The sequence below is a fragment of the Diabrotica virgifera genome, chromosome 5, assembly GCF_917563875.1.
Source record: "Diabrotica virgifera virgifera chromosome 5, PGI_DIABVI_V3a".
NCBI lineage: Eukaryota > Metazoa > Arthropoda > Insecta > Coleoptera > Chrysomelidae > Diabrotica > Diabrotica virgifera.
In genome coordinates, this window is record NC_065447.1 from 245,179,296 (window position 1) to 245,194,026 (window position 14,731).

General features: G+C 31.0%; 1 protein-coding gene across 1 annotated transcript; it reads left to right on the forward strand.

Moving 5' to 3' along the window:
- The first annotated feature begins 1,869 nt into the window (after positions 1–1,869).
- LOC126884755 (carbonyl reductase [NADPH] 3-like) lies at positions 1,870–12,926 on the forward strand. Its single transcript, XM_050650971.1, has 5 exons — positions 1,870–1,978; positions 3,787–3,819; positions 11,455–11,715; positions 12,216–12,454; positions 12,512–12,926. The coding sequence occupies exons 1-5, from the start codon at positions 1,889–1,891 to the stop codon at positions 12,834–12,836; spliced, it is 948 nt and encodes a 315-aa protein (XP_050506928.1). The 5' UTR covers positions 1,870–1,888; the 3' UTR covers positions 12,837–12,926.
- Positions 12,927–14,731: the final 1,805 nt, after the last annotated feature.

Consider the following 14,731-nt stretch of genomic DNA (forward strand, 5'->3'; position numbering starts at 1 on the left):
ATTTCCATATGAAAGCAGCCTTTAGCTTTTTTGTTGGAACGCAAGTATAATCAAGAGAATGTAAACCTATTATGAAGAGTGTATTGTCAATTATCAAGCATCAACTTGAATGTTGAAACAATTTCAAGTGATATTGGATCAAACTTTTTGAATTAGCTAAATTATATAATGTTACTCCTGAAAATCCTGAATTTCAAGTAGTCAGTCATAAATTGTTTTATATATTTAACCTAAGTTATTGTTTTATACAAACTACCCAAGTAACAATTTTTCGACGCATTGGTTGTCAGTACAAACAAATGCACTGTATATAACGTTGCCACAGTGGACTTTCAGTTGTTTCGGCCAACGACCCCTAACCCGACTGACATTACGATGTTACAACGTTAAGTAATATCTTTAGTTATATGGGCAACTAAGTTATTACTATTGTGACAACTATATATCACAGTTAAGTTTTTTCAACAATCGCAACTACTTAAAAACGTTATAATGCTAAACTAATTTACGCCCATGGGTTTTCTGGCCGACTAGGTAGTTGTCTCTCACGACCCCAGGGCCTTTACGTATAGTTCTATAGATGTGTGACACGTTTACGGCAACTTCAGGAGCAAAAAAAGAATTTACTTTATAACTGTACTTCTTTCTTATTAATTTATATTTTATTTTGCTGGAAATTTTCGATTTATTTAACAACCTGTTTATTTGTTTTTTATTAGCTGGTTTCTCCATTGTCCATTGTTTTATCAGTAGATTTGATAAGCTTAAATCTTTGTATCAGCTTTGCTAGACAGGGTTGCCAGGCCAGTTCTTACTCTTTCAGTACTATATCCGTTGCAAGATAATTTGGCTGAAACTCCGACAAAATATGTACTTTTTGTACATATTTTGTCTGAATTCCATCCGAGTTATCTTGCAGCGGATAGTAGTTTTGCTTTCAAAAAATCAATAGAAATCAGTAGATTCTTTTTAGGCCTGTAAATACAGTAAAATCTGTGTTAACGGTTACCTTGTCAAAATCGCCTGGTTTCATAATCAACTTAAAGTAAACATTACAGAAACAGTTTAATGAAACATAGTTTATTAAATTTAATTTAGGTTTGCTGATAAAAGTACTTTATGGAAGTTTTTGTGAGTATTGGATTCTCAACTTTTTAAACACAGCACGTGGCTTGTGGAATGAACACATATAAAATATGACTTTGTGCTCTTCCTGCAGATGCATTTGGTACAGTAGAGGTCAAATAAAGGTTAGAGAATTTGTATGATATTTTAGATTCAAATTCTTTGTGAAATCCCAATAAATACAAAATTAATTTTTTATACGATAGTTCATAGTTCATGAAAAAGCTTAAAATAATTAATTCACATAATCAAGATATCTCAAAAAGAATTAAATTGTATAAATGTTGGAAAATAACAATTAATAGTTATAGGCTATATAAGAAAATATATATAGAAAATAAGTCTATACAAAATATTATGAGCTACAAACTGATACAAAAACAAAATACTAACGCCAAGCCAAGCCAAACAAACAACTGTGACAACAAACGCCGATCCTGTACAAGACAAATGTCACCAAAATTATTTGCTATTCATACAAATTGAGAAATGGCTGATCTGGCACATGCGCATAAAAATTTAGTTCATAGATAATCCGTTTGTCGGTTCTTGGGAGATATGTATTCTTTGGTAAAGGTGGCTATGGATTTGGTCATGGAGTGAAATTTACATGTTTACACTGTGTGATTTGTCATATGATTTTGCATTGTTTATACGGCTCGTTTTGTCATAAGCATTGTCATACGGCTCGTCATGGAAAAAATCATATGACAAATCACATGATAAATCATGTAGTGTAAAGTCGACTTTAGTAAAGGTGCCTATGTCATCGTTCATCGTCAACGATGGTCAATGGTCAAGGTCAAGTCAACAGCAACAGCTGATCTACGTGTTATGGTGTTATTTCAATCCGGTAATACTATATTATTAATCTATGGTGTTATTTATTTAAAATAGTGTACAGTTTGCTTATGTAGAGTATGTTTGTATGTTGTAAATAAATATGTCCATATATGGTGATTCACTTTAAATTTGAATTTATAAGTATATAAAAAGGAGTTAGGTATTTTTTAAAGCGAACATCTGTTTGTTTGTATTGACATTATAACACAGGCCAATGATGAAAAATTTTTTTTGATAAGATTACTTCTATCTTATGTATTTTAGGGCCGGTTGTTCGAACGCTAATCAAAAATGGAATCCACTGATCATTATCAAATATTTAATTACAATTATATTTGATTAAGCATACTTCTGACAAATGTCACATTTTGAGGTTATGTTGACTGATTTATTTTATTATTTTGGTTTTAATCTAAAATAAACCATAATTAAACTCTTTCTGATGTTAATTTCTTGTTTTTACTTACAAATCAATAATAATAATAAGCAATTTTTAATAATTTAAGAGCTGCAGCTATATTTTAATTACTGCTTTACCTACAATCAATGAATAATTAGTGTTTTACATGTATTTTTGATGTCTCGTTTTGATTCCCATCAAGAAAATTGATTACAATAAACTGATTGATTATAATCAACTTCTTGATTAGCGTTCGAACAACCGGCCCTAAGGGACGGTTGTTCGAACGCTAATCAACAATGATCATTATCAAATATTTAATTACTGTCACCAAAACTGTCAATGTCAACTTTGTTTGGGTTGCTGAAAAGGGTTATGAGATTTATTATTAATTACGTTAATAATTATTGTTATATTAATTGATTATAGACTCCACAGACTTTTTAACAACCCAAACAAAGTTGACATTGACAGTAATTAATTATTTGATAATGATCATTGTTGATTAGCGTTCGAACAACCGGCCCTTAGTGTGTTAAGTACGAAAATCATATTAAAAATGCTGTATCACCTACCATTATTTCTCAATTTAACATTTAAAATTGCATAATTACCTCTGAAACCAAGATGACTACTAAGGAAAAAGAAACTTGTATTGCATTCAAAAAAGTTGTAACCAAGTTTTTAGGTAATGTGAAAGACCCTAAATACGAACCTATAGTAGCTAATTTATTAGATAAGTTTTTTAAGATATGTGTTAGATAATATTTAAGATTTGGGATGTCCAATGAGTCTAAAAATCCACTTTTTGCATAACCATCTTGACTTTTCCCTGAAAATCTGGGTAATGTCAGTGAAGAACAAGGCGAACGAGTCCACTAGGATACAAAGGTGATAGGGAAACAACACCAGGGACGTTGGAACACCAAGATGATGGGTGATTACTGTTGGTCACTTAAGCGGGAACAACAGAGTGCCTCGCATAGGTGAAAAAAAGTACTTCAGAAGTTTTACATAAAAAAGAGAAAGAAAATACAAAAGCATTGACTCTTGAAATGGTACAGACCTATACTATTACAAGATAAGAATTAGATAAAAGGCATAATTTCAATAATGTATTTTAATGTATTTCGGTATTTTGTCCTTGTCAAATTATAATTAGAATAAACCAGTGTCATATTGTGGGGAAACTATGGGTGATACATAAAATCTAATTTCAGATTCTTTTTTAGCGCCCAAAAATACATAAGATTCACATAAATTTGTAAGAAAAGTTTTATAAATATTTTTTTTGTTGGCCTGTGTAATAATTGGTAATTCATAAATGAGAAAAATAATTATTCTACAAATACATCCTTGTCCAATTACAAACTTCACTTTGATTGAAGTATAAGTACATTTTTTATCTCCTTATCTAGAAATACAAGATGAGTTTGCAAAAAGTTGCTGTGGTAAGTTTTTTATTATATTATTATATTGTTAGAGGAAAATTGCCAATTGGATGGCGTTATGCATAACTCAACCAAGCGCCAAAACATAGTTTTGAGATAAATGGCTCAAAGTTTTTCATTTCTTAAAAATGCATTTATATATCCTTAATAGACAGAATGTCGCTTGGTTTAATTTTGTTTTTCTTAGTAACTGTTAACGTGATCATAACAGGGATTTTTTCCTAGTTTTAACTATGTGTCACCAGAATCCGCTGTTATCTCCATTTTAAAGAAATGGCGCTTAGTCGAGTTATGCATAACGCCGTCCAATTATGGAATACCGTTTTGTTTTGTGGATATAAAATAATACCTTTATAGAACTGAAAACAATTTAATGTTATGACACATCAGTCATACATTTTTATGTAGTAATTAAAAGCCTTCTATTAAATATCTTAATTAACAAAAAAAAATCGAACAAAAAAACAAAATCCCAAATGAGTAACCAAATATGGAATAGGTACCCATATATGGAATATAGGCATAAACCAACATAATATCAATAACAAAAATAGACATAAACATCTTAGATCAAATAAATTTAAATAAGAAAATTGTGAAAAATGAAAGAAGTAGCTTAATTAACTTGCAGTATGAAATGTTATGTACAGTAAGTACATGTAATAATTGAAGACACACGTGTGTGAAGGATCTATGTGATATTTGCAAGTTATTGAGAAAAATGAAGTTAAAGTTTTTATACTAGAACTTTTTTACTATAAGATCTAAATAGACTAAATTTATAGGATAGGTAGGCCCAGAACTAATATATTTATTAACACCATTAAAAAAAACTGAAAAAAAATATTTATCATATATTTTTTATCTATAAAAAGTGTACATAGATCCTTTATGAACTTACATTTTAAAATTAACTGTATGCATAGATCCTTTACGCTCTAGTAACTTAGAAAATATTAATTTTAAAACGTGTTTAACTTGTTTGAAAGATTTCTAGGCTCGAACAACTTACTTTTAATACAAAAAACATATTTTGAAAAAATTGTCACATAGACCCTTCATGCACTTGTGTCTTCAATTATTGTTACATGTACTTGCACTAGACAATTTTCTTTGGGACACAGTGACAGGAAAATACAGCGTGTTTTATATTTTCGTTCATGGGTATTCTTTCATTTTTCCGACTGTAGGTACATTATTTCAAAAATAGATACAGGCTCGATACTAACTCATTTTTGATAAGATGATGTAGGGTAAATCTTAATCAGAATTCCTCAAGTTTTTTAAACTAATAAGTATGTATTTATATTTTCTGTTTCGTTTAAATTTAGTTAATTATGATTACATACACATCGATCTTCTCGCCTAGTAGAGTATCCGATGTAAGGTTGATCTGCACCGATCTGTTTATTAAATTATTAGAAATGTAATTTAGCATGTTAACAATAAGTATAAAGGGGGGCCCGATCTAATTTTTGTTCTGACTAATTCTTCCCTAATTAATAATAAAAGTGACTTTTTTTATAAATTAAAAAAAAATCGCCCCACGCAGATATTATTTCAGACACTTACCTACTTTGGATCATTCTAAACAAAAAAGGTCTGGTATAAGTTGATCTTTTTCGAGTTATAAACAATTTAAAATTGAAAAAATTACGAAAGATTTTCGATTTTCAAGGGTCAAAAACACAAGTAAAAAAGAATGTGTGTGTGTACTTTGTAAGCACGTAAGAAGTTATTCTTCTGTTATATAATTTTAACGAAGTAAATATATACCTTACAGGTTATTTGTATTCTATTTAAATATTAAACTAACTTTCTTATCTACCACTTTCAAAAAATTTTTATTAAAACAACCAAAAATAAAAAAAAATGAATCGTCCAGGATTGGAACCCGGGACCTTTCGATCTCTGACCGAACGCTCAACAACTAGACCACTGAGTCTCCTGTAATTGACACGTAAGTTTCGGATATAATTACACAACACGGTGGCAAATAGAGTGAGTGGTATTGTGATAAAAATGTTATACCTATATAATAATATAATATTTTATTATCTTACTACAGAAGAACAGAAATCCAAAGACACAAAAATTATAATAAATAATACATTTACTAAAAACACTTGACATTTCGTGAATGTCAAACTAAATTTTAAATTAAGTATTAATAAAATATCAATGGCATTTGATAGTGACTTTAATTATTATATAAAATAAATAAAATGTTCAAAAATACAATTTGAGTATATTTTGAAAGCAATAATTTATTAACTTTAAAAAGGTTTATACGAGTATACGGCCTCCCCTTTAATGGGACTACTTAATGATAAATGGACTGTTCCGTTTGTTATGAAATGAAAATTGTTATTATAGTCGGTTCGCTAAACTCAGACACAACTGGCTAGTGATTTTAGTAGGTAATTTTTTGTTTTTTGCCGAAATTGGTAAAATTACTAATTATTTAGTAATTATTAACTATTTAGTAATTATTTTTTTTGTCGAATTGGCAAAATTACTGATTAAAATCACTAGCCAGTTGTGTCTGAGTTTAGCGAACCGAATATATGAAATGTTGTTTGGAATAAAAAATTATGGTCTTATATGTGCAATTACATCCTTCTAATGGAAAAAATATTTGTATTTGAAAAAAATATAAAAATATTTTATATTTTTCTCAAATTATGGATACCAACAACATTTTCATTTATAACTCTTATTTTTAATTTGACGAAGAAAAGTTATTCTTCATAAAAAGCTCTTCATGGTCTAAGATTCATGATGCAGCCATCATATATCAAATTTTATTAATTTTATACGAGGTATATAAAAAATATAAATTTCGATCAAGAGTAAAATACCTTTATAATTTACAACATTTAAATTAGAATGATTTAATTGCAAATTAAAACATAATTTTTAATTCTCAACAACTTTTCATAATAGCAAATTTTCCATATTATGAATTAAAATACGTAAATAAACAGTTTAGTTATGATAATGCTCGCATTTTCAGCTTGTTTTTTATAATAATAAGAACAGTCCACCGAAACATTTAAATAAAATTTTGTTAAAAGAAAGGGAGGTAGTAGAATTACAGATTATGTATTTTTAGTAGATAAAATATTTTTACGAGAGAACAAAGTTTTAGCATACATTTTGAATCTTATATTTATGGTATAGTATATGAATATATAATATTTATAAAATTTATATGATTGTGAGCATATTTATTTTCCTTGTTTTGTCCTGGATACAGTAAGCAACGAGAAATACTAGAAGCCACAAACTAAAGATGATATATTAAAATCAATTAGCCCTGAGGACATTTTTTTATTGGAAAGATTTATTAAATTTTGGTTTTGTTTCCATGAGTAGCAATTAAAATAATTAATTAATTAATTGAATTGATAAGATGCTGATCAATCTCATAACTGAGAGAAAATATAGATCATAATAATATATAGGTACTCGTTATACGGTATAATACCTCAAATATTCCAAGTTTTCAGCGAGACAACTTTTACAGTTTAAACAAATTTAGTTTCGATCACGTTTTGAATTTAGGTACTTCGTTACTTCAAAAATGATATTTTTACTTATGTTTTTGAGCCTTGAAAATCGTCATCTTTGGTGCTTCTTTCGGTTTTAAACTGTTTATAACTCTAAGGGTAAGAACATAACAAGTGGGTCGCGGTGGAGGTGTATGTGTCGGTCGCGGTCGATGTCGACATCCATGTAAAACAAACACATTGTAATGAATGGAAGAGAACAGAGCAGGTAAGTCGGGTGGAGGTTTAGCGCGATGCCATCCAGGAGGTTTACTTCGCTGCTTTTGAAAATAAAATGAGTTTGTTTTACATGGATGTCTACTGCGCGGCCTACAAGGATGCTTTCCTCTGAATGATCTGTTCGAAACCAAGTTGTCATTACTTGCGCTATCTCAGTTGATACTTTTTGTATAATCTCTTTTTGGTATTTAGTTCATTTTTGAATTTTTTAAGTAATTAAATTCAGTAAATTTTTGAAATATGAAGGAGGATCTGATTATTTACAGCTGACATTTTATCACTATCATCACTTGACTGACACAACATCGCAAAAGCACAAAATTTTTGTCATTCAAATTTCATTAAACTACTTTACTTGATAGTGGTTCTAGCTCGACTGACAGCGCAGGTGACCTCCTTGCTATGTGCTGTCGACATCGACCGCGACTTAACTAGTGGCATCTACCGCGACCTACACATCCACCTCGACTTACTTGTTATGACCTTACCCTTAAACTATCAACTTAAGAGAATAATTACAAAAGAAATTTTGTCTTTCATCTTTGAGCATTATCATTGTACAGATTGTACTTTGGCCACTTTGGTCATTGTAAACAATGATCTTCGGATCATTGTTTACAATGATCCAAAAGTATTCTGCCAGGACTTGCAGCCAAAGTGGGACAAAATTACACCTATACGCTCTGAGCTTCGCTGGTGTCGCTCCTAGCGGATTACTAATGCAACTTTCACCGGTAATTTTTAAATTTATTATTTAATTGTTATCGCTTAATATTTACAACGCAAAAAAGTAATTAAATTGTAATCGATTTTTTAAAGTTTTTGCTAATCATTTTAACGTTCTATTAATGAAATATTAATTTCTTACTTCGGATACTTTCACAATTATCGTGTAGATGGCGCTAAGATTAATTTATAATTACATATTACGAAATATAAAAAAAACTTAAATTCAGTATTTAAAACTTAAGTATATTTAAGGTAAAAATATACACCACATCTTTGACCAACTAATATTATTTCCTCTTAATGTTTTTAATTTCAATGTTTTAAATTAATCACTTTGACATTTATGTCAAATTTCCAGTAAAAGCTTACAGACTTGTCACTACTGCGCTCGCGAATTTTTAATTATCCTCTCTACCTACGAGCTCATAGCGTATACGATTTGAGCTTCGCTGGTGTCGCTCCTAGCGGATTACTAATTGAACTTTCACCGGTAATTTTTAAATGTATTATTTAATTGTTATCGCTTTATATTTACAACGCTAAAAAGTAATTAAATTGTAATAGATTTTTAAGATTTTGCTAATCATTTTGACGTTCTATTGATGAAATATTAATTTCTTACTTCGGATACTTTCACAATTATCGTGTAGATGGCGCTAAGATTAATAGATTAATTTATAATTACATATTACGGAACATTAAAAAAACGTAAATTCAGTATTTAAAACGTAAGTATATTTAAGGTAAAAATATATACCACAGCTTTGACCAACTAACATTTTTTATAATTAATGTTTTTAATTTTAATTTTAAATTAACCACTTTGACATTTATGTCAAATTTCCAGTAAACGTTTACAGACTTGTCACTACTGGCGCTCGCCAATTTATAAATATCCCCTCTACGTACGAGCTCACAGCGTATATGTTTAAATGTATTGATATTATGTTGTGTAGCATGTGTTAAGACCATAATTAAGGGCATAGGCGCAAAATTCCGCAAAATGTTTAACGTATTTTAAATGTAGGTAATCATTTTTTTTCTTGAATTCTGAGAAAACTAATAAGAATTTTTGAAGAATTTAAACGCAGAATGGATTATTACGTTATTACCGAGGGCCGAAAATACCTGAAAACTTCTATAATGTTTATTTTAATAAATTACAGGGGTGAAAAAAGAGAAAATTTAGTATGACTTTTAATTTCAAATATCTCATTCAAAAGAAACTTTTTGGTTATTCTAAGGGACTTTCTGCCCTCGGTAATAATGAAATCTTTCATTCTGCGTTTAAAATTTTCAAAAATACTCATCAGTTTTCTCAGGATTCGAAAAAAATGAAAACATGTAAAACACATTGAACATTTTGACAGGCGACATTTTGCGCCTATAATATTATACCAATTCACTAATAGTTATACACTGTGTCCGTAAAGTATGGAACAAATTCTTTTTTAGCTAAACAGAGCATTTTAAGAAATAATCCTGAAACACGTCGATTTTTGATTTTAATTTACCGTATTTTACAATAATATTCTAATATACAGGGTGAATTACTTTCGAGTAATGACGTCACCGTCATTTTTTTTAAATGGAACACCCTCATTTTGTCTCAATTTTCGGATTACTCTAGCTAAGCTGATTCCAAAAATGTATCACATGTTGATTCAGATTGGTACAGGGTGGACAAAAATACAATAGTTTTGTGTGTACTCATAATATTAAACTTTAATTAATTTTTGATATTAAATTAAAATATTAAATTAAACAATATCAAAAATTAAATAAAATCAAAAATTAATTAAAATATCCAAAATACAATAAGTATTTTTGATAATATTGTTAATTTAACTAACGCGTTACTTTATGAACACACACAAAGCTATTGTATTTTTGTCCACCCTGTACCAATTTGAATCAACATGTGATACATTTTTGGAATCAGCACAGCTAGAGTAATCCGAAAATTGAAACAAAATGGGGGTGTCCCATTTAAAAAGAATGACGGTGACGTCATTACTCGAAAGTAATTCACCCTGTATATTAGAATATTATTTTAAAATACGGTAAATTAAAATAAAAAATCGACGTGTTTCAGGATTATTTCTTAAAATGCTCTGTTTAGCTAAAAAAGAATTTGTTCCATACTTTACGGACACAGTGTTATTTACATAATGAAAATTTCTTTTGAAGTAGACACTTCTTATCGCTCGGTATGGTGTGTTTGCACGGGCCTAAATTCCTATTTGGCGTAATTCAAAAAATCGAGACACGTGTAGTATCCTTGCGGTATACCGTAATATACATATCTATACACTTATTTTAACTTTCTTAGTAAACTAATAGTAATTTATAAATAAGTAATTTATAAAACTTGCATCAGACCTGTCATGACCTATGGCATTGAATCAAGAGAAGACACCAATAAAACGAAAAGCATGGTACGACCAGCCGAAATGAAGACACTAAGAGCAATAGCAGGGAAGACAAGAAGAGATAAAATACGAAACAACATCATCAAGGAACAATGTGGCGTCCAAGATGTAGTCAGATGGGACAGGCAAAGACGAAGAGAATGGTTCAGTCATGTAAAAAGAATGGAGGAGCACATACCACCAAGAATTGCGCTAGAAGGAAAACCAGCAGGCAAGCGTCCACCGGGGATACCACCCAAAAGATGGAGAGATAGCTGGCAGTCTACCTCTCAAGAAATACTTCAACGTTGGAATCAACAGATCGACAAATCTACAACAAGTAAAGAAGAAGAAGAAGAAGTAAACTAAGTACAAATCCCGAATTTTAATTTATTGACTGTGATTGGGGTGGTTTCAACCCTATAGGGGTTGTTTTGTTCAGTTTTTCCAAAAAAGAAAGTGCGACACGTATGGTTTACCCTACTACACAATAATAAATTACAAATTTTAACAACTTTTACTTTTCTGTATTACTTTATATCGGAATATCATTTTCCTGAATATATAATACAGGCAATACAGAGGGCGCCAAACCTCTGGTTTTCTTTTGTTACGCCTAAACTATGAGCTCGTTGTCTGTTTGGCTTTTGATTCCATTAAATTTTTTATTTTTAATAAATATTAATAAATATTGCAATTCTTAGGTAACCGGTGGGAATAAAGGAATAGGATATGCCATTGTCAAAGGCCTCTGTGAACGATTTGATGGACTCGTTTATCTGACAGCTCGAGATGTAGAAAGAGGTCAAGCCGCTGTAGCTCAGCTTGGAAAAGAAAATAAGAAAGCAGTGTTTCACCAACTGGATATTAATAACCAAGCCAGTGTAGACGAATTAAGGGATTTTATTAAAAAAGAACATGGCGGATTGGATCTGCTAATCAATAATGCAGCAATAGGCTTTGGTGTAAGTATTTTTTTAAATATTTTCGTGTATCTCTTATCTGGTATCTCTCTCTCTCTCTCTCTCTTTCTCGCTTTTTATCTCTGTCTATCTCCCTCTAACTCTCACACTCATTATCTTTCTCTCTCTCTCTCTCTCTCTCTCTCTCTCTCTCTCTCTCTCTCTCTCTCTCCTGCCTTCGCATCTTAAGGAGTATTGAGGGCTCTTGCCTTTCTTAGCCAAATGGCCAAATGTGAAAGAAAGTTGATTGGCTGGATCAGCGCATCCTGTTCTGTTTTATTCTTTCGAAATTTCCTCTACAACTCATTTCAATTCCTCTTTATTTCTCGTTCTCTATTTGACGTCTCTCTATCCCAGGCCAATTATTTCATTATCTCTTGTTAGAGTTCTTCTCCAGCTATTATCGAGTCTTCCTCTTCTTCTTCCATCTAGTTGGTGTTCGAGATCCTGTCTGATTATTATATTATTATATTTTTCTGATATATATGTTACTTTTGTTATAGAGAGCAGCTACAGAATCTCCATTTGTCCAAGCATCAAAAACTATAGAAGCCAATTACTTTGGAACCCTAAGAGTTTGTGAAGCTTTGTTTTCTTTGTTAAGGAATAACGCAAAAGTTGTAAATCTTTCCAGCGCTTTAGGACATCTGTCTAAAATACCGACAGAGAATCTCAGAAATGAATTTTCGAGAAAGGATTTAACCATATCAGAACTCAGTAAATTACTTGAAAAGTTTGTAAAGTAAGTATTTATCAGGTATCAATTCATCGCAAAACTCGAGCTTCATTTCTGTTTTAGAGCTACAGAAAATAACACACACGTAGAAGATGGCTGGGGAAACTCCACCTACGCTGTTTCCAAAGTGGGTGTAACTGCACTGACCATTATCCAACAGAGACTCTTCGATGAAGAACAGCCCAATCGTAATATTTCGATCAATGCCGTTCATCCGGGATATGTCAAAACTGACATGACCAGCCATAACGGTCTTTTAAGTATCGAGGAAGGAGCCAGAAGTGCCTTGTTTGCTGCATTAGATGCTGATTTGAAGGGGAAATATATCTGGAAAGATTGTACATTAGTTGATTGGTACAGCAAGGAAATGCCAAATCCACCATATTAAATTCGCCACAGAATGATAATCACTGTAATATTATTAAAACAAATTGTATTACATTGGATTTAATATTTTCTAATAAAAATTTTTTGTGAAGACCAGCTTATTAATTATAGTAGACGATTTCATAAAATTTAGAAGAGAACAGATTCATTTCACTTAAGTAGTCAATTATAGGTTCACTATTCTTTAAAAATCCATCCCAAGGTATGTAGAAAAGACAAATACGTTAGAACCAACATAAACCAAGAGGAGGAGTTGGAGAGTTGGATAAAACGGGATAGTCGGATAAAACGGTATACCTAGCCTAGAGACCCAACTAGTGGTGCTATCAATCGGAAAAGGACGGAAACTTATTATCAGTCGTCATTTTAACATTCTCAGTTCGTTTTACCTCGATGCCACTATTTGATGAAAAGTTGTTGTGTTTAGAATATTTTGACTCTATTTTTTTGATACTTTGTACTTTTAAGTGCGTTGTTTTCTACATTATACTGCCTACATATATAAAAATATAATTCCGGTGACTATTACATTTAATTAAGCAGTCATTAACGAATATTCTCATGTATAGTCTACTTAATTTTACTTTCACATTTAGGCAGCAGCCACTTTTGTTTTGAAAAATGTCTGAGTTGGACAAAACGGGACACTTTTAAGTTGGAGAAAATGGGATACAGTTTCTTATGTCCCGTTTTATCTACCTATTTATTTGTTGGCCTATTAATTTTTTAAATAGAGATATGAAGCGTTTTATCATACCGCAGAGAAGAACAACATATTTTTATGTGACTTTTGTTCTGATATACGTAACTAGTCCTAAATAAAAGGTCTTATTTCCCATTTTGCCATAAAACATAAAAACGCCTATTTTTAAGTTTCTGACTACTGAAGATATTATTCTTTCAAGAGTAAATTTTACTATACAGTTTAATGTCTACTTAATTTAGACATAAATTAAGTTTTAGATAATTTTATACAAAAAATTAAATATAAACCTATCCCGTTTTATCCAACCGTGGTTGGATAAAACGGGATGTGTAGGACTTTAATTTTTTTTTTGCTATTTTCCAGTTATTAAAAATAGCTAAAGATATGTGTTTTGTGTGCTGCAATAAATGTTATACCTATATTTTCCGTAATAAAAGTAAACAAGAATGGTATCCCGTTTTGTCCAACTCTCCCCTACTGATGTCTGATCGGCCCATGGGGGACCAATACGGAAAGTGATAAGGGCTTGCGGCTCAGTGATACTTCTCCATAGATCTCTACCGGAAAGGCGTTGACACCTAAATACGAGTGTGTCTACAGTGATGAGCGCGCTAATAACCGGCAAAATAACGTAAAAGATGGAAAACATAATACATTGCAAACAGAAAGAGATGAAACTAGTGGAGATGGAAATTATCGTTATAAAGGTAAAAATAATTAACATTACATTATACAGTGATGAGCGTGAAGATGAGAACTTTTTTCTGCTGGTGTTATACAAAATACATACCTACATAACGACTCTATATCCCGATGTGGTTTCGCGGGATAAGTAGCGAGAGCTTTCTAGATCCTATTTCTTGGGAGAGTCAGTCACTTTTGCTTATGTTATCTTCTTATCTATTTCTCTCCATTTTGCCTGTATCTAGTTTTTCTTGACATATTCTGTGGCTCTTGCGTTTTTTAAGTCTTCTTATCAACTTTTTGCAGCCACTTTGGTCATTCTCCTGGATTCCATTCATCATAGCATATGTCACTGATAGAATGTAATGCAGGAATAAGGAAGAAAAGAGGAAGACCAAGATCTAATACTAATTTTAAAAAACCGAAGGGCGCCTATACTAGTTTTGCAGGAGGGCACCTTATATACTGGAGCCGGGACTGCATGAGACCAATAAAATGTATCACTT

What these genes read in the sequence shown, in the direction of transcription:
- LOC126884755 (XM_050650971.1), top strand. Translation starts at nt 1,889, where the DNA reads ATGTCATCGTTCATCGTCAACGATGGTCAATGGTCAAGGTCAAGTCAA. An exon ending in TATGGTGTTATTTCAATCCG is followed by an intron (nt 1,979 to 3,786) that starts GTAATACTATAT and finishes CTCCTTATCTAG; the next exon opens with AAATACAAGATGAGTTTGCA. An exon ending in ATGCAGCAATAGGCTTTGGT is followed by an intron (nt 11,716 to 12,215) that starts GTAAGTATTTTT and finishes CTTTTGTTATAG; the next exon opens with AGAGCAGCTACAGAATCTCC.